The sequence below is a fragment of the Rissa tridactyla genome, chromosome 2 (genome assembly GCF_028500815.1).
Source record: "Rissa tridactyla isolate bRisTri1 chromosome 2, bRisTri1.patW.cur.20221130, whole genome shotgun sequence".
Lineage (NCBI taxonomy): Eukaryota > Metazoa > Chordata > Aves > Charadriiformes > Laridae > Rissa > Rissa tridactyla.
Window position 1 is genome coordinate 107,620,582 of NC_071467.1, and position 20,184 is coordinate 107,640,765.

At 43.9% G+C, this 20,184-nt stretch overlaps 1 protein-coding gene and 1 long non-coding RNA gene across 5 annotated transcripts; one reads left to right on the plus strand and one right to left on the minus strand.

Moving 5' to 3' along the window:
* Positions 1 to 400: 400 nt before the first annotated feature.
* Positions 401 to 6,697, minus strand: LOC128905640 (uncharacterized). Of its 3 annotated transcripts, XR_008464920.1 has the most exons (4): positions 6,456 to 6,597; positions 4,273 to 4,389; positions 2,973 to 3,082; positions 401 to 646 (listed from the first exon to the last, which is right to left on the minus strand). It is a non-coding gene; the product is annotated as an uncharacterized LOC128905640 (long non-coding RNA). The 3 variants fall into 3 exon arrangements; XR_008464921.1 differs by lacking the exon at positions 4,273 to 4,389 and having other exon boundaries at positions 6,573 to 6,697; XR_008464919.1 differs by lacking the exon at positions 4,273 to 4,389 and having other exon boundaries at positions 6,456 to 6,595.
* Positions 6,612 to 20,122, plus strand: PDIA4 (protein disulfide isomerase family A member 4). 2 transcript variants are annotated; one of them, XM_054192010.1, is made up of 10 exons: positions 6,612 to 6,961; positions 11,949 to 12,123; positions 13,855 to 14,060; positions 14,724 to 14,862; positions 15,390 to 15,595; positions 16,554 to 16,712; positions 17,843 to 17,994; positions 18,385 to 18,544; positions 18,630 to 18,863; positions 19,456 to 20,122. In XM_054192010.1, exons 1-10 carry the CDS (start codon positions 6,859 to 6,861, stop codon positions 19,869 to 19,871), a joined length of 1,950 nt encoding a protein of 649 aa, XP_054047985.1. In that variant the 5' UTR covers positions 6,612 to 6,858; the 3' UTR covers positions 19,872 to 20,122. The 2 variants fall into 2 exon arrangements, with proteins under 2 accessions (XP_054047985.1, XP_054047986.1); XM_054192011.1 differs by having other exon boundaries at positions 18,388 to 18,544.
* Positions 20,123 to 20,184: the final 62 nt, after the last annotated feature.

The following is a 20,184-nucleotide window of genomic DNA, read 5'->3' on the forward strand; positions in this document are numbered from 1 at the left end:
TCATTACTTTCCATGCATGAGCCACAATAATTAGTGTTTTTTCATACCACCTGCTCCTGACTTGCTGAAAAACTGATCAGTGGCCACTTTCAGCATGGGGTAATCCACTTTTAGGTGAAAAATCCATTTTAATATAGTCTTCTGGAAGCAGAAATTATGTGGAACCTGGCCAGCTGCCAGACATCCACCCAGCCACTCTCTCACTCCCCCTCCTCAACAGGACAGGAGGAGAAAATAAGATTAAAAAACTGGTGGGTCAAGATAAACACAGGGAGATCACATACCAATTACCATCAAAGGCAAAAGACACCAGACTTGGAGAAATTAATTTAATGTATTGCCAATTAAAACAGAGTTGGAAAGGGAGAAATAAACACAAAACCAAAACCAACACCTTCCTCTTACTCCCCTTTATTCCCCAGGCTCAACTTCATTAGCAACTCCTTTACCAAATGGCACAGAGGGATGGAGAACAGTGGCGGGGGAAGGGGGAGCGGGGAGCTGCAGTCAATCTGTAACAGCTCCCCTCTCCCCCTCCTTCCTCCTCATACTCTTCCCCTGCTCCAGCATGGGTCCTCTCCACAGGCTGCAGTTCTTCAGGACTAAATCTGCTCCAGCAGTGGGGAAAAGTTGTCTCTGCACGTCACTGTAATGCAGAAAAAAGCACCTAGATCATGTATTGCCAAATCATTGCTTGCACACAGATTATGAAGATGCAAATATTCTTTTTAAAATGCAAAATACTTGTGTGAAATTATTATACAATGCCAGTGATGAGCACAGGTATACCTGTGAAAAATACTGCCACTGCATAGCTTGCTGTGACAAGCAGACGGTGAGACACAGCACCAGAATCCACAGCACTGTTACGAAGTAGATGACATATCACCAGTGCCGGGGAGGTTAAATATAGTGCTTCTTCTGCAAAGGTTGTATCAACCACATGCAAATGACAACCTTAAGCTCTTAGAGGTCTGTTAGAGGATCAGTTTCATGTGTGCCCAAGACATACAACTCTAAGAAAGACGGTAGTTATGCTGTTCATCCTTTCTCAGTGCATCTGTCACTTAAACTACTTAAAGTCAATACGGCACTATATATGTGGAACTGGTGCTGGAAGTGGAATAACCTGACAGGTTATAATGAAAGCATTGTGAAAGTGGGTCTGCCATGGGCATATAGGGCTCGCAAGCTCCCCTTCCCTTGACCCCCATGCAGCACGCTCTGGGGTGGAAAAGCTGTGCCATCTTGTGCCAGCTACGCATAGCAGTTTTCTTTAGGAAGTTTTTCACTGATGTACTCTGCAACAGACCATACCAAGCCCTTGAATCATCCTCCTGGATAAAATAATAGGTGACAACCTGGAAGGCCTGTGCTTTCAGGTGTCAGATAAAAGCTATATGCAAGATGCTTACCTTTGACTAGTGGAGAACCGTACCACACAGGATAGCTGCTCAAAGGGCAACAGCCTCCCCCTCAGGCCACAATCCGTTCCTGCTCCTAATCCTGTGTGCTTCCTGCTCTTACCTTGCCTCAGAGAGTTCTCAGCCTTATGCTGGGTCTAATGCACAAACCAAACCAAAGCCATCCTGCAAAGAGCCAGGAAAATTCCTGACCTGCACTGTAGCCTCAAGCCCCAACAATACCATGCCAGTTCCTAACACGAGGGGCCAATGCAGTGACTGTTCCTTGCAACGTTCCCAGAATGGGGAAGAGGGAGATCACTCCTGCTCTGCTAGAGATGGGACCCTCATTTCAAGGGGATGCTCATTCCACGTTATATCCCCTATTTTTTCCTGTGGCATCAGTGGATCTCTTCATGAAGTTCAGCAGATGGATCAGAGTCAGAGCTAAATGAAGACTAGAAACAAATCCACGCAGATGCTGAAGTGTAAACAGACAATGCTGGGAAATACACATTTCCATCAGCCTCACTAATCCCAAACACAATCCCAAAATGAAGCTCATGCTTCCAGTGACTGCACAGCACCATTACCACAACAACAGCTCCTCCACATATGTCCATCACCAGCACCTTTGCTGAGAAGAACACAGTTCCTCTTCCTCTCTGCTGCTTATTTAAGATGCGTCTTTCAATACTTGCCTCTCAAAGCCTTTTCTGCTCCCTGCTTGAGCAGCACCTACCAGGCAGGTCCTGCCCTAACCTAGGGTCTTGTGTGGCAGGTCACAGTGCAAACAACAGTTTTCTCTGGCTGCAAAGGAGTGTTTCAACTTTTCAGGCTGGACTCAGGCCAGTGAGTGAAACCAACTAAGAATCTTTTTCCTTTCTGTATGAAAATATTTCATCCTCCCTTGCTTCTTCACTTGGAAAGACATACCCAAACACTGGGGCACCTCTGATCTTTGGAAAAATTACAACATCCTCTGCAAGGTAATTACTATTTTTTTCCAGTTTTCCAACATAAAATAAGGAACTATTCTCATCTTGTTAGGTCAACCATTATCAAGACACTACAGTACACTTCTGTACTTTCATAGTACTGTTATCTTAAACCTCCATTGTGCTATATGCACACATAAGTCTGCTACATTTTTTTCTAACGAGATCCCCATATGCTAAAAAGCATTAGAGCCAGCAATGCACTGAACTTCACCAAGTTCAACTGTTCCTTACAGGAGGCAGGACAAACATGTAGTCATCTGTACAAAAGGTGAAAAACAATTTGTGAAAAAGTAAGTAATTCTAGCAGTAGTCACCATCAAGGTTCTGTTACATCCATTCTGTTAACATCCAAGCTGCCAACACATTGTAGTGTTGAAACTGGTAAGACTGGTTTTGAACATTGAAAGTGCTAGAACGTGACCTTGCTGAAAGGTTCCAATGTTTATTCCATACTTACTTACCATATAAACTCCATAAAAGTGATCTCTCTATATATATTTCAGCTGAAAAAAAAAAAAACCAACCCAACCATGTTATAAACCACAGTTTAGATATAAACTACACTTACAGAGTTGTACTGGATTTGCGGTCATCCAAATTTAGGAGTCTTGTAACTTCACAGACACCTGAAGTAATCTCCGCTGATCCATTACTCATTGCTTCTTACAATACAGAATTCTGAAGAAAAATAACGCAAGGGACAGCATTTAGGCCACTTATCTCAATGAGTATGTATTTTCACACATGTTCTCTGCTATTCTTGGCACCAACTAACAAATCACTGAAATGCCACATCTATACCAGTAAATTAGATACATCTGGGATACTCCTAGGCACTCAGGCCAACCAACATGGCACACCAAAGGGTGCCAACACCTGGATTTTTCTGCAGCATGCCTTTTACCCAGAAACTGATCCATAGATGCTCTGTGAGGTTTCATCCTTTCAGTGCTTGTTTGCTTACTAGTATGTATGTGGCAGAAGTGACTTGTAAGTGTGGCCAGTTTCTCACATCAGACGTGCTGCAAGGGGCCTGTGCCGTTCACTTTTCTGTGCATCTAACCTCCAGATGACCCTATGCTTAGTTATCTGTTCTAGGCTCTGTTCCACCTACCTTCTGCCTTACCCACCTGGTAGAGAGGATGGTTTTCACATTACTAACTCATGTAAAGAATGGCAAAAGGCGGCAGTGCTCTTCCCAGTAGTACTTAGTTCAGAGGATATTCAGCTTCATATGCTCATCCTCACATGTAAACAAGCCCTTAGAGACCAGGAAGGAATCTCTTGGAAATGCTGTGCAGCTAGCACACTCTTTGCAGTGCTGAATGTATTCCACAATCGCACTGAGTTTATACCCCAGCTGGTGCTATTTACGACTCGCTATGCTACCCTGCGTTACCCCAAACTAGGAAGACAGGCACAGCTCCGTTGGGTTGAAGACAGACCAGACTGTGGTCCTTTGCCAAGGCCGTGTTTATCTAGTGGGACGTGCCTGGGATCCGGGCTACCAATACTGTTAACTACCCACACAATTAACCTACAATTTAGCAAATCTCTCAGTCAGATGATCAGGCTGTCCTTGGCTGAACAGGGATTACAGGGGCTTGCAGGCTTTCCTCCTACAGTTCAAACAAACAAATAAAACAAACCCTGTATTTGTACTATTTGCACTTTCTTTTCACTGTCTAGCTGGATGTTGGTGCTTTACACCTTTGACTGCCTAGAAGATCTACTGATCTCATTTTTCAACTTGGTTAACATGTCTAAACATAAAACACAATAACCATAAAATTTAGCCATCACAAAACAAAAACTATTTAAATCCTGTATTTCATATTTTAACAGAAAAAAGCAATACTGACACTCACACTTTACACGCCTATTTTTTCTGTAAGCTTTTTTTAGCTTGTTTTCCAATGGCCTACTGGGCCTGACAGAAATCCTCTGCCTTGGCACAGGTCACTGTCAGGTAGATAATCTCCAACCTAAATCAGAATAAAATGGATTACAATAGCCACTATTTCTCTTATAAACTCTGTTGAGGAAGGCATTAAATATTTCACACACCAGCACAATATTCAAATCAAGGGTTGTATTAACCAAACAGTGAACAGACTCTAAATAAAAACCTTTCATACTCTTTCATCTCTTTCATACCTTTCATACTCGAACTTGTTTGGCAGCTGAGTTGAGGGAAGGCACTGACTCTCATTCTATAACTTAACAATGTAGACAAGGCAGGTTTTTTCATGCCTTTTTCCAACCTATTTGCTACAGACCACTGACAAATGCCAAATGGCAACCTAGGTGCATAGTCTTTCAGAGCAACACAATGTATTCTCAGTCCCCTAAAATTGTGGGTTTTGTATTTTAAGTTTGCACTTCAAGGTCTTGAAGATATTTGCTTATCACAAGCTACAGCTACTACTTTAGAGCATGAATACTGTGCACTGAATTTAACAGTGCTGCATGCTTACAAACCATTCAAGGGTCAGAATTTTATTAAAAAGAAAATAATTGTTTCATGAACCTATGAACAGCTGTGATTTGTCCAAGTATGTGGCAAAACTGGAAATTTGAGCACCAAAAGCCCAGTTTTTAGCACTGTCTTATTAGGTCTCAGATGTTCACCAGGTAAGCATTTGAACAATCATTGTTAGAAATTATGCTGCTATCTCTCTCCACAGTCACCATCAGTAAGCAAAAGAGAGAAATGCAGTTATTACCAAAAAAAAAAAAAGCGCCATAGCTATGACAGGAAGGGGAAAGGGGAAGAATCAACCATCCCAAGGCCTGCTTATGTTTGGGGGTTTGTTGATGAGTAGGGGGCTGATAAACTTGGAAAAACCTGACTCAGTGAATTACTGATCTCTTATAATCTAGATAAACAACTCCAATTTCACCACAGCCTTTTGGAAATACAGGAAGTTAAGCATAAGATACTCATTCAGACAGATGGCAGCACGCACCTTTCCTCTGCCCAAGGGCTGTGAAACCTCTGCAGAGGGCAACCTGGGAGTCCTGGTGGGCAAGTCCACCATAAGCCAGCAATGTGCCCTTCTGGCCAAGAAGGTCTCCTTGGGTGCATTAAAAAGAGCATGGACAGCAGGTCGAGGGAGGTCATCCTCCCCCCTACTCTGCCCTGGTGAGGCCGCACCTGGAGTACTGTGTCCAGTTCTGGGCTCCCTGGTTCAAGGACAGGGAACTGCTGGAGAGGGTGCAGCAGAGGGCTACCAAGATGATCAAGGGACTGGAGCATCTCTCTTACAAGGGAAGGCTGAGGGACCTGGGTCTGTTTAGCCTGGAGAAGACTGAGGGGGGATCTCATCAGTGCTTATAAATACTTAAAGGGTGGGTGTCAGGAGGATGGGGCCAGGCTCTCTTCAGTGGTGCCCAGTGACAGGACAAGAGGTAACAGGCACAAACTTGAACACAGAAGTTCCATCTCAACATGAGGAGACATTCAGAACCCTCCTGGACGCGTTCCTGTGTAACCTGCACCAGGTGACCCTGATCTGGCAGGGGGGTTGGACAAGATGATCTCCAGAGGTCCCTTCCAACCCCTACCATTCTGTGATTCCGTGAGTCTTTGCTAATTTGTTAATTACAGTATTACAGAGGGATTTTCTGCTCCCGCTTCCCCTGAGCCCGACGGCAGCCCGTAAGGGCAACGGCACTGCCAAGCACTTCAGGTAAACGGCACTAAGTTACTTAAAGCACTCTAACACCGGGGCCTGCGCCACCGGCGGCGGGTGCCGGTTGCGGAGCCAAGGCCCCGCCGCAGGACCTCTCCCCGCGCGCCGGGCGGACGGCGAACCCCCTTCCCCCGCCTCCAACGGCCGACCGACGCCGCGCCCCCGCGCGGGGGGAAAGCCCAACCCCGCCCCGCCCCGCGCACGCGGCGCGTGCTGACCGGCTGCCACCGTCCGCTGGACCCGCCCCCGCCCGCCTTCTGCCCGCCCCCTGGCGGAAGCCCGCCAATCCCGAAGGGCGATGTGGCCTCTCGCCCTTGGGGGCACCGCCCTCCCCTCCTCCCCCCGCCCCGCCTCACCACCTCCCGCCGCTGCCAGGGCGGCTGCGCCTGAACCGCGTGGCGGCCGGCGGTTGGTGGCCCCCAGGCAGCCAATGGGGGAGCGGCACCTCAGAGCGGGCGCCTCATTTTACGCACGGCGGCGCGCGCGCTAGCTGCTTCGACCTCTCGCGCTCGTTTGCCGCCGCGGGGTAGTGGCCGCCGCCGCTGCCGGGGAAGGCGGGGGGTGGGCGCTGGGAGCGCCGCGCGCCCGGGCCTTGCGCGGCGGAGCCGCTTCGGAGGAGCGCGCGAGGCGATTGGTGGTGACGCTCAGCGCGTCGCGGGGCGGCAGCCAATCAGGGGGCGCGGCGTCCTGCGAGGGGCGCGGCGGGCTGGGCCGGAGCGGAGTGGGCCGGACCGGGTCGAGCGCAGGAGCGGCGGCGGGATGAGGGCGAGGGGTCTGTGGGTGCTGGTGCTGCTGCTGGGGCTGGCCCAGATCACCCTCCTGGCGCGGGGCGCGGCGGCCGAGGAGGACGACGGCGACGGGGGTGAGTGCGGGCGTCTTGAGGACGAGCGTGGGCCGGGGCGGCCCGGTGGCGGCCCGCGGGACGCGGGTGCGTAGACCCGTCGCCGGGCGCTGCTGGGGGCCCGGACCCGGCGCTGCGCGCTGCAGGGGCCGGGCTGGCGGCGGCGGCTCCCCGGAGCCCTTTGGGCTGCGGTGGCGGAGGCAGAGCGCTGATTCCCCTCCGTGAGGGCGCTGGTGTCTCGGAGAACCTCTTCTAAACATGGCATTAAAAGCTAGTAATTAGCCATGTTGGCTGGCATTTAAATTGCCACTAAATTTGCGGTTTCGTTATCCAACGGAACATTCTTTTCCTTACCCCTTAATTCAGGGGATCTGTGCATTCTGTGTGTTTCAAACTGATTGTTGGGGTTTTTTTCCGAAAAGGAGGGCCGTGTGTTGCAAGTTTCTTGGTGTTTCTTCCCATTGTCTTTGAATTTCACTGATGCGTGTCTGCCACTTTCCAAAATTAGCTGGAACAAAGCTGCTCTGACTTACTAAGTTTGGTGCCTGTACATAGGAGGCAAGCATTTGAAGGTGCCACTTCTTTGGTTTTAAGCATCTTTCACGCAGATTTTGAGAAATCCTATGTTTTTCATGTTTCCTACATTAACACTGCTGTATGTTAAGTATTAGAGGGTGTTCAGGGAGATGGGATTATGGATGACCTCCTGTCCTGCAAATTCTTACTCAGTGAATAGGCACTGAAACTTGAAGACATGCATTTATGTCAGGTACCTTATCTGTGCAACCAACTCTATGATCTGCAGGATAAAGGGTCAAGAGATTTTTTTTTATAGGATATATCATCTGCAGTAAGGAGATACATGTATTTAAGCTTAGAATTAAAAAAAAACTTCACTGGAAGATTCTGTATTATGTCTATTTCTCTGCTTTTAGCTATAATACTTGATTATCATTGCTTCGTAGCATGTGTGAAGCCCAGTACTGATTTCCCCTACTACCTTCAAATGATGAAGTAACACCTGTGATGTTACAGCGAAGCCTGGCTGACAGCAGTAGCCCAGCTTCTTGCAGGCTAGGCTCTCATCAGTTTCCCATCTGCGCTGTTCTTCTCATTATATGAGGCCCTGGGATCAAAGATGCACAGTGATGAAAGTATTTTCTTCTGTGTGCAAATTGGATACTAATCTATTGCACATCTTGAATAATTTTCCTCTTTCTATTGTGTATCTCGAAATTGATATATAAATCATGAACTAGGCTTTAGCAAGCTGATGCTTTAAAAATGCCTGTAGTTAAGGAATTTCATTTTTGCCCTTGAAATGCAGACCTGTATGAAGTTGAACAAATTTACTTTGCAACAAGCAAGTGACCTAATGTAAATTGATTGTTCAGCAGATGAAAATTTCAGAAGAAACCAGGCCTGTTGCACTGTATGGTTTTTGAAGTGAAGTTTGACTAGGGGCAGTGAGGCAGCTGACAGCAAGGTTAGCCTAGGTCATGACTGTTAATACCCTTTGCATCCTGATAAATGAAAAGGAGGCATTTGTGTACGGAATCCACTACAGAAAAGACTGAGGAAGACTGTTTTCATGAAAAGGCTTTTGAATGCCCTGGCAACAGATTACAAGTTTGGACTTCTGTGTTTCTGAAAACTGAGCTCATCCAGTTGAGAAACAGGCACGGCAGTGCCCTCCTCAAAAGGAAACTTTCATGCATAATCCAGAAGTCATTGATGTCTGGATGTGGCTTTTTCATGCAGGATTCACCCTACTTAAGAAGAAGTTACTAGGCCAGATTTCCAATAAATGCTGAAAGTTCAGTGAAGTTACTATAGGAATTAATTTCAGTTAGAGTAGCTGTCATCCTGAGGAAGGCCTGCCAGCCAGCATCGTGTACCTGAAGTCTTAAAATGAGTGTCATCTTCATCATGTTTCTTCACTTGTGTAGTAATGTGTTGAAATTTGTGGAAGTGCTTTGTTGGAGTAAAAGGGAGTGGTCCACGCTTCACTGGAGGGCAGGTTTTAGCCACAGCTGTCACTTGTTGGTCTGCCCACCTGCTTTGCAAGTAGCTTTAAGAAACAAAGACACTTCATTGTGGGTGCAGCTATTTTATTTTCATGAACAGTGTTATGCAAATATTCATTAGCTACTTTTGCCATTTCAGGTGTCACAGTTAGACTTGTTCTGTATCTGTTCTCTTCAAATTGTAAATCATTAATGCAGAGGAAAGTTTCTTGCTCTTAGTGAAAAAAGTCCTGCTTATTTCTCCTGTACTTGAAGCAGGTCTTCCAGTCGCAATGCTAAAGGGGACATTAGAGGTAGCTATGATAACCCTAGGTACTGGTGAAGCTGGAGACTACAGAGGCTGAGTTAGCAGCCTTAAGGACAAATTTTCAAGTGTGGTTAATGTTTGTTGTTTGGTTTTTTTTTGCAAATGTGTGCCCTGTGTAAGCCAGTGGGGAAAAGCTGGAGTCCTGCTGTTAAGTGCTACTCTCCTGCCTCCATCTCTGAGGTGAAGTGGGTGTGTGTAATGCCTGTGACAATGTATCACTGTCAAGGAAGTTTTATGTTGGCAGGCTATACAGACACTGTAAGATACAGAATAATTTCAGTGATGGAGGTCAGATCTCGTGGTTTACCATTTTCCACTTATGCAGGATGTTTTTCTAGGTGATACTTTCCTTTCAGCTTTCTAAACCATGAGACTATGCCACAGCAGTTGCGGTGGTCTTTCTTTTTTGGGAGTGGGTAGTTAGCATAGTAAGTAGGAATGAGAGTTGCAGCCTCGTGGTTAGTTTCAGAGGTGCATGGGCAGAATTGGCCAGCTAGTTTTGCTCAAATTCCTTTGTGTCAGGAAAAATCAAGTCCAAAGTTATTTGCTTGGAAAAGCAGCAGGCATTGCGCAACTCACTGGGAATTCAGTCACAGACCAACCACGAACACCCTGTGGTGAAACATAGCCCTCAAGACTGCTGGACATATGTGTAAGCAGAAGTATTGACTGCTGAAACCTCCTGAAAACCAGCCTTTTCACCAGTGCAGTCATGTAGGTACATGACTGCTGTAAATTAGCTTCAAGGCTGTTTGACAGTTCAGCCCTTTCACTGCAAGTGTTCAGAGGCAGCAACACAAGAGGCATTGTCCACTTGCAAATAGTGCTTTTAGCTGCTTTGTAGATAGATGAAACAGTAGTAGTTGTTATAGAAACTTAATCCAGGTGACTACTGTTGTGTGGTAAGTGATCTCCTGTGATCTGTCCCCTCATCAGAAGCTTTTGTATTTTGGTGGTGTGTAAAGTTGGGTTCTAATTAAAATTAAAGCATTTTCTCTAGGGGCACATATTGGTTTCTGAGAGCATATAGGCTTATTTTTTTTTTTAATATCTTCTAACAGAAAAATGGCTATTGCAATTTAACAGCATAATTTTGTCCATGGTGAGCTTGTTCCTATGGCCTGCCATTGGTCTGAAAATAGTGGGGTTTGTTTTTATCACTCTTTCGTACTTGGATACTACATATTTATCATTCTTCCTTTCAGATTCCAGGTGAAATCAGAGTATTTGCAGGATTCTTGTCCTGAATAAGTAGCTTACATGTACATGATTTGCTGTCCTACTGCAGTAACTCCTGTCAGCTTAGTCAAAAGCCAATTAAAGTTAAGTAGAGAATAGTTTTGAACAAGAAACATTAATCTCTTTCTTTTTGTAATCCTGAGGCTTCCAGTGGTTGAAAGGGCCTTAGCTTTGTTGTTGCAGTTTTCATTTGGGATGAGGTATTTTCTTATGACTGCAATTTATTTAAAGTCGTTCAGGAAGGTCTGCTTGCCTCAAATGATAGCGGCTTAAAAAAAAAGTTTAAAGGAAGATGTGAAAGATTAAATATTAAAGAAACCATCTCAAATTCCAAGCCAGCAAAGACTGAACCAGTCAAAATGTCCTGGCTTCAGATTTCATGTGCTAACTTTGCTTTGGTAATTTAGCAACTCTGCTTTCTCTTTGAAAGTCCTGTTCTGGACTAGCAGTTTTGATTTCCTTAAATCAAAGGCCTCCCCAAAAGCTCTTTGAAAGAGGTTTTCACTCCCTTTGTTTTAGAAGAGTACCTTGCATCTGCCAAGTGCATAGGAGTGGGTTTTCACGGGATTCCTGTGACAGTCACTTACTTGATTTTATACTCCCTGTGTAGTCTGGTGCTGATCCAGAGCAGACTGATGCTCCTGTGGGTGGAAAGCCACTTCAGCGACTTGCAGACCTGAAACGTCGCCATAACTGAAAGCAAGATATGTTGAGGTGGCAGGGGTGGAATTGAACAGTCAGGAATGGAAGCATAATTTTGAAATGCTGCCTTTAAACCACATTGGTAGTAGTGAAATGATAGCATTTGAGCTTATAGCCTGTCTGTTTATTAGACCTTCGGACAGGCAGAGCATAGCAGTTGTGGTGTAACAGGTGTAGTGAGTAAGGGTACAAGGCAGGCATCGGGGACAGATAACATCTGCTTTTTTGGTACAAGACACCTAATTTTTCCAATCACAAGTTGCTGTACTTGAAGGACAGCTGTCTTGCTGCATGATGAAGGGCTTCTGTTTGAATTCAGGTGTTATCTGTGTGACCTTCTTACCCAACAAAACATGTCTGGTGCCTTGCTTCCCACATTTCAACAGGATAACCAATGAATGTTGGTAGCATTTGTCACATAGCAGTATGCATTAATTCTTGTTGTGAATTTTGATAGTTTGCTCCGAAGAGCAAAATATATGTTGAAACTACTGAAATGTTGATATTGTTAGATGGCATAGCGTGGACAGCAATGAAACAGGACTGATCAAACATCAGAGTCCAAGCTCTTTGCAGGCTGAGGTAGCTGTCATTGTATGTGGAGCAGGTACTAACCTATGTTGATACATTTTTTTTAACCACAGGATATACTTAATCCATCTTTAACCTGGTAGTGTTATTTTAATGTTAAACTTCACACAATCCAATCCATACTGCACTTTTACTTTTCCAGAGTCTGTTACAAAAGAAGCTGACGATGACAGTGATGATGATGACGATGATGAGGATGACGACGATGATGACTCTGAAGTTAAAGAAGAAAATGGTGTATTAGTCTTGAATGATGCAAACTTTGACACCTTTACTGCAGACAAGGACACTGTGCTGCTGGAGTTCTATGCACCATGGTGGGTTCACAGCCTGTGGTACTTCCTTAGGTGCAGGATGGGGTGGATGCTGGGGGCTTCTGTGACAGGACACACTCTTACAACATGAGCTTGGCTTGCAGTTTTAAAGATGACATAGGAGTAGCTTGCCTGCAGGAGAAGCACTGGACTCTGCCATAGTCCCGGGTAGGAGATGGTTTGGGTGGTGCGGAGGTACCCCTTTCCCCTGTGCCATGCAACAGACAACAGCCTGCTCCTTCTCCATGGATATGGGTCATGCTGAGGGATCCCATGCCAAGGGAAGCGCAGCCCTGGTTCCATCCTTCTTCCGTGCCTGTCAGGGAACAGAGATGGTCCCAGTAAGCCCCAGGAAAGTTATGCTGTGTGGTCTTGCAGCCTGCTATTGTGTCCTTTTGCTGGCCCACTGAGAACTTGTGCACTTCCTCAACTAGATGGAGGAATGAAGACTTCCCTTCTCAAGACTCCTTCTCAAGTTCAAATCTCTGTCCTTGCCAGAAGGATGCGGTGTGAATAAGGACATAGCTTGTTTGTGTTACCAGTTTAAACAGTGCCTCATACATCTACCTAATGATGATAATGCTGCTGGCATACCAGTGTGCTCAGGGGACCTACAATGGATTTACCTGCATACAACAGAGGCAAAGAATTTTGGCAGGAATTTCTTTTGCATTCTTATGAACAAAAATAACGGAGATGGTTAGTGGGGAAAAACAAGAGTAGAGTATATTTGCAGTCAAGTTGCTGAGTTAGTGTTGCAGCCAGGACCTCTCTTCTGTTGTGACTTAGTGATATAAAGATGACTACTCATTTGTCCTTTTCTAGTCTTTGAATAGAGTGGAGAATATGATCTTCCTTGATGTGGAGTTGCATGTTAACTAACATTACTCTCATTACAGAGACTCTCATCCCTGCTTGGCTACAGGTACTGTTTCTGCAGCTGTAGTTTGCCAGCATGAAAACTGAACATGAAGCTTACTTTATCCAGGCAGAAAGCTGTGTGTGGTCATCACAGACTAAACACCTCTTCTCTTTTTTTTTCTGCTCTACCTCCTGCCAGTTGCGAGGCTAAGCAGTACAGGCTATCTGCTACACACTACCTTCCCACTTTTTTTTCTTTATTTTCTTGGTTTTGTCTTCAGCTTGTCAAGCTATATTCAACTTTTCTTATGCTAGTAGCTTCTGTCATGCCAGCTTTTGTAGCAGGAGCCTCTGCTCTTCCCAAAGAGTTTGGTATGGCCAGAGAGAGCGAGCGGGTGCTACAGTGCCATATTGGATGTGAGATTTCATTAGGCCGAGTTAACTACTGGTTCATTTTTTCGCTTTAGTTCAATTTAGGGTGCTGAGTAGAGAAGACGAACCTAGATTAGGGAGAAGCTGAAGTCTGAATGAGACCATATTTTGGGGGACAGGGAGGAAGGAGAAGCACAGTACAAGGTTTGCGATCTTGTGTTAAAAGGGATTGTTACTTTTTTTTACAATGGCTTTATGAAACATATGGAAGTGTGTTGCCTTTTGAATGGAGAAAAAAAAAAGTTGGGGTTTGAAAAAAAACCAGCACATTCGCTACAGTTACTCTCTACCTCTCTCCATGATCTGAAAATCTAGCAAGACAAACATTCTCATGTTGATGTTGTGAACATCATGCCAGAAGGCATCCTGGAAATGCAGAATAGCAAATTACTCCTGCAGTTCTATCCTATTCTAATGTATCTACTTGTCGTCTTCTGACAGGTGTGGGCATTGCAAGCAGTTTGCTCCTGAATATGAAAAGATAGCCAAAACTCTGAAGGAAAATGACCCTCCTATTCCAGTTGCCAAAGTAGATGCTACTGCAGCCACTTCACTAGCAAGTCGTTTTGATGTCAGTGGCTACCCAACCATCAAAATCCTGAAAAAAGGCCAACCTGTTGACTACGATGGTTCTCGGACGGAAGATGGTAAGCACCAGTCTTTAGCAATTTTCTGTAACGAAGCAAAGAAGTATATGGTCTTGCTTTTTAATGTGACTATTTTGAAGGACTTTGATATCAAGTTACTTTGTCTTAAGCAGCATAATATGATAAAGGCTGAAATTTTGCCTGTCTTCTCAATTGGTTGTATGCTAGAGGACAAATTTTCAGGTAGTGGGTGGTGGTGTTTACTGATGGAAGGTTTCTAGAAATATGACTTGACTAGTAGAGGAGTCTTGTGCTTGATGAAGAATCAACTAATAAGAAACATCTGGTCTGTATAGTGACTATATATAAAACCACTTGTTTCTTGCTTAAAGAATGTGTCTGACTTCAGACACAGGGGTAAAAACTACCTTTTCTGTCTGTTTTGAGATGGCATTCACTATGGTGCTGCAAAGTACAGATCTGTGCTCTGTGTAAGTGAGATGCTCTATAGGGTGAAAAGATGACATTCTTGGCAATACCAACAATTAAATAAAACAAAGGATCTTGATTAAGAAAGTGTTCTTGTGAGCTTGACGTGTAAGCTTTGGTCCAAGACCATGCTTGCCACTCTGATTTTAAATTCTTGATACCGACTCTTGCATTTGATATGCTACTGGTATGATAATGCAGACTTGCTAATTGTGCTGTTGAACTGTATTTCAGCAATTGTGGCCAAAGTCAAGGAGGTTTCTGACCCCAATTGGACCCCTCCACCAGAAGCTACCCTGGTATTGACCCAGGATAATTTCGATGATGTCGTGAATGGTGCTGATATAATCCTGGTGGAATTCTATGCTCCATGGTAAGGAAGAAGGCAGTCACCCGTACTTCCCTAGCACAGCTGACCTGAACACACTTGGTGAACCCATTTTTTGTTATGCCCCTTTTAAAGAGGCTTGCCTTGTGCAGGTGTGTAGCTCTGGTGTGCCTTAGTTCTAACCTGGACCTAGGATTACATTACAAATCACTTGAAGACTAGACTGGATCTGTTGTTCAGCAAGGAGTGGTCTCCAAAACTTCACTGAAGATTCTCCTTATTTACGAATTTGGAAACGCGTTGAGAGATACTGAATACCAAAGGGAGTTGGTCCTTAGTTTAAAACGGCCTCTAAAAATGAAACTACCTATAGTAATGTGGGGCCAGACATAATGAGGTTCTCCTCTTCAGGTTGGAGAGACAAGTCTTCCTAGCTTGAAATGTCCTGTGGATTGAATAACCCCATTTCTACTTTCTTCATTCTGGAAGACTTAACTTCTCCAATTCAGAGGTAGAACGTATCTAGCAGGACTCATGGCTTGTTAAAACTGCCCTCCTCTCTCCTTCCCTAGGTGCGGACACTGCAAAAGGCTTGCTCCAGAATACGAGAAAGCTGCCCAGGAGCTCAGCAAGCGCACACCTCCTATTCCACTGGCTAAAGTCGATGCCACTGCTGAAACTGAGCTTGCAAAGAAGTTTGATGTTACTGGCTATCCAACTCTGAAAATATTCCGCAAGGGCAAACCTTATGACTACAGTGGTCCACGGGAAAAATACGGTACTGCAACTTCGGTCTCTTCTCCCAAGTAACAGGCGATAGGACAAGAGGAAACTGTCTCATGTTGTGCTGGGGAGGTTTAGACTGGATATTAGGAAAAATTTTTACACTGAAAGGATTATCAAGCATTGCATCAGGCTGCCCAGGGAGGTGATTGAGTCACCATCCCTGGAGGTATTTAAAAGACAGGTAGACATAGTGCTTAGAGATATGGTTTAGCGATGTTTTTTTGTCAGAGTTAGGTTGATGGTTGGACTAAATGATCTGAAAGGTTCCTTCCAACCCAGGCGGTTCTATGATTCTGCTGTTTCCTATTTCCTGAGGGCTCGACTACAAATGTGTTTATGTATCTATAGGACTTGCAGACTTGTTAATATCATAGCAATGGTAGTTGAGGAAACCTGAAACACTGTGCCCTCATACCTACATAGGCCAGCAGTAGAGATTTGTCTCTAATCTTTGTAACATCTTCTGGTGGTACTAATAACTCCTTTTAATATACAGTAAGTTAAATACATATGGTGAAGCACTGACAGTATGAGTAAATGCGCAGCCTTTAATTGCACTGGAATGTACCATAAGAGCTGGCAAAGTGCTTAATATTAGGTTTTAAGAAGAGGGAAGACTTAAGACTACCTAAGTAGAACTGTGGCTCATAGCAGGGTCAGGAGCCAGTGAAGGGTCTAGAATTTAAGAAAGGAGGGTTACTTTGAAAGATCAGCTGCTAGCCATGGAACTCGTGTTTGGTCATATCTTCTGAAACCAACCTGAAAGAGAATATCCAGGACTGCATCTTTAAGAACTTGGACTGAGGCTTTGCTGATTTGGTCTGTTAGTTATTGTGGGAGGGCTGCACAGAAAGAAAGGCATCCGTAGAAAACGTGTCGTAGAGGGAATTCCTGAACCTTTCAGTTCAATAAATGTTCTAAGCAACTAAGCAAGTGGGTTTCTCTCCCAGGTATTGTCGACTACATGATTGAACAGGCTGGTCCTCCATCCAAACAGATTCAGGCAACCAAGCAGGTACAGGAATTTCTGAGGGATGGGGATGATGTCATCATCATTGGTGTCTTTAGTGGAGAGAATGACAAAGCCTATCAGCTCTATCAGGAAGCAGGTAAAGAATGTTTTAAAGTACTAATGTATGTTTTATTGAGGTTCTGTCCAGGACTTTGGGCATGGAGAGATCCTTTATTTCTGCTCTTAGTTCAGTGAGTGAGGTTGGAGAGGAGTAAGAGGAAGGAGACTGAAGGGTGATCTTCCACTTGTACTCAAGGAAAAAAGCTCACAACAGATTTTGGGGCTATAACTAAAGTATCAGCCAGTCACAGGAGATACCTTCTCTTGGTACTGTGTCCCTAAAAACATGCAAACTAGAAAGGAGGGAAAATTCCTAGCTGAGGAACAAATCGCAATTTCTTGGCTTAAAGCCTTGCTAGCTTTGCTATTGCTTGTTTCATATCTGACAGTTCCAGAGGCTGGACTCTGCTGAACTTGTTTGAGGTGGGGGGTGCTGGAGAAAGAATAAGCATCCACCTCTGGGTCGGTTTATCTACACCATTCCTGGTAATGTTTATTCTTAAAAACCCCTTTGATGCCATACACTGATGGTACTGTTAACAATATTTGATACTGCACAGAATAGCATAAGCACTTGAAGTGCTTAGTCTATTTAATCAATCCCTGTGTCTCACATAATCAGACTACTCACAGCCACTCTTGGTTTATGCCAGAGCCTTGAGAGCAGTTTGGGCAATTCTTCTCACCCAGCTATGCCTGCATCTGGAGCTGCTGTAACTTATAGTTGGATTAGGAGCTGATTTTGGTTGCTCCAGCATGGCAAGATACAAAAATGTTTCCCAGGCTGCCCCAAAGCAAACAGATTGACTAGGTGACCTTGTGAGTCCCTTTCCAGCTCTACTTTCTGTTATCTGGGGAGAAGCCAATAGGCAGGAGACTGATAAACAATTAGCTGTTTCACTGTGTATGTTTTGGAAGCTGTTCAAGGTTTTTGAATATGTAGAATAACTCATCAAGTAGATAGGTTGTTGAACAGCATACTCAAATTGTATGCATTTTCACATGCTTCTCACACATGGATAAGAGCTATTTCCCAAGACTCTGGGTTATTCCATGTCCTAGTGAAAATGGGAAGAGTTTCCTTGCAGTGCACTCTCAAGGTTTCAGGCAGGGGCTCTCAGTTCACTTCTTGATGACTTTTCCTTCTCCCTAACCTTAATTTTTCAGCTAACGGTTTGAGAGAAGATTACAAGTTCCACCACACCTTCAGCAACGAGATTGCAAAACTATTGAAAGCATCTCCAGGAAAACTGGTTGTCATGCAGCCAGAAAAATTTCAGTCAAAGCACGAGCCCAAGATGCATGTTTTGGATCTTAAAGTGAGTAGCTGGTCCAAAGTGAGAAAACTTGTGCATGGATTGAAGGTTCTCTTTCTTTGTATATATGAGCAGTTGGCATCTTCCTATTGGAAGTACTCCACTAGATATTTGAGGCCACCTGTTTGTCCCCTGAAATTGCATTGCTTTGTTTGAGAAACCTTTATAAAAATAAACCCAGAGGTTATGTATTCAAATAATAATTTACCATTACAGTATTCAGTTTAAGGGTAGAATACTAAATTATCTTTAGTGCTCAAAGATTCGAGGAGTAAGGTGACAGCATTGTTCATAACATGCCCCTCTTTCTCATTCATGCTTGCATCAATATTAGTTTCCAGTAGTGTGTAACAGAAATGCCACTTAAATCCTTCTGTCTGAACTTTTTTTAAGCAGGACTCTACAGATGGATCAGAGATTAAAGAGCACGTTCTAAAACATGCTTTGCCTCTAGTTGGTCATCGCAAGCCTTCCAATGATGCTAAAAGATATGCTAAGCGTCCTCTAGTGGTTGTCTATTATTCTGTAGACTTTAGTTTCGACTATCGTGTTGGTAAGTTAAATTTACCATTCTTCCACTTTGAGAGGAAGCAAGTAGTAACTAGAAATTACTAATCCTATTGTGTTCTGGTTTTCAGCTACCCAGTATTGGAGAGGCAAAATCCTGGAAGTAGCCAAAGACTTCCCTGAATACGTGTTTGCTGTTTCTGACGAGGAGGATTATTCTTCTGAAATAAAAGATTTGGGCCTGCTTGAGAGTGGAGAGGATGTCAATGTCGCCATTCTGGATGAAGGTGGCAAGAAATATGCCATGGAGCCGGAAGAGTTTGACTCTGATGTACTCAGGGAATTTGTACTGGCATTCAAAAAAGGTACAGTTTCTAAAATAGGGTTCTCTAAGCTATTTGCTGTTTTCCCTTCCAAAAGTTTTTCCTGAGGTTATGGCTACAGTGAAGTCATATGTGCAACCCTACATCGTTCTGTTACTTAAAACTTTTGGATGTTTCTTGGGTTTTTTGTTCTTTGGTGTTTTTTGGGTTTTTTTTAATCTCGGTTCATTATCTTTGCTTGGATTGTGCTGTGGCATCTAGCTATACTGTAACACCAAGCACGTTTGGCAAGCCTAAAATGTTTTTGCAACTTTGAAGTGTGAGTTGGTTATTCATATTTGGGACTAGTGTAATAAATCAATCTCTAATACATCATGTATGGACAGCCATAAAAAGAGGGAGAAAGCTTCTAGGGAATTGTGAAACAAATTGTTGCCCATATTTCACATCATAACATCACATATAAAACATCACCAGCAAGCTAGCCTATATTTCATGCAGAGGTAAATTCATGTACTGGTGCAATGCTTTTTTGCCTGGCAGGAGGATGTACTTCTGCCCTTTCTTTTTGGGGGAGATCATAACGATTGCTCTTACTGTATTCTAACAATAGTGTGTGTTTGCTTCCTTCTAGGAAAACTGAAGCCTATTGTGAAGTCCCAGCCAGTGCCAAAAAATAACAAAGGGCCTGTGAAAGTGGTAGTGGGTAAAACTTTTGATACCATAGTAATGGATCCAAAGAATGATGTTCTCATAGAGTTCTATGCCCCATGGTGCGGACACTGCAAGAAACTAGAACCGGTGTATAATGAGCTAGGCAAAAAATATAAGAATGAGAAGAATCTAGTCATAGCCAAGATGGATGCTACTGCCAATGATGTGATGAGTGACCGCTACAAAGTGGAAGGATTCCCCACTATCTACTTTGCTCCAAGAGACAAGAAGAACAACCCTATTAAATTTGAAGGCGGGGACAGAGATCTAGAGCATTTGAGCAAATTTATAGAAGAGCATGCAACAAAACTCTCCAGAACAAAAGAAGAGCTTTAGATAAGATAAGAGTGGTGAAGAATAATTGTTTGTACATTGTAGTTAAAAGCAAGTTACAGACAAAACTTCGTGAGAGAAGAATTAAGCAGTTTGAGCAAAGAAATTCCTTGAGCAGTAAAGCAATTGCAGTATCTTTTTTTTTATATGGCAGAAAAGTTTTTCTGGACACTGAACTTCTCTGATATGAATGTCTTATGTTAGTTATGGTTTTGATCTTTGGAGAAAAATACATCCTTTATTTTTTGTGACTATCTTGAGCTTGATTATTTGACTTCAATGCAGCTGTTTAAGTTAAAAGATATTACCAAAAAGA

Bases quoted from the DNA above. Each gene is read 5' to 3' on its own strand.
- PDIA4 (XM_054192010.1), top strand. From the start codon at position 6,859: ATGAGGGCGAGGGGTCTGTGGGTGCTGGTGCTGCTGCTGGGGCTGGCC. The intron at 12,124-13,854 runs GTGGGTTCACAG...GTCTTCTGACAG, and splicing joins CTGGAGTTCTATGCACCATG to GTGTGGGCATTGCAAGCAGT. The intron at 17,995-18,384 runs GTGAGTAGCTGG...ACTTTTTTTAAG, and splicing joins TGCATGTTTTGGATCTTAAA to CAGGACTCTACAGATGGATC.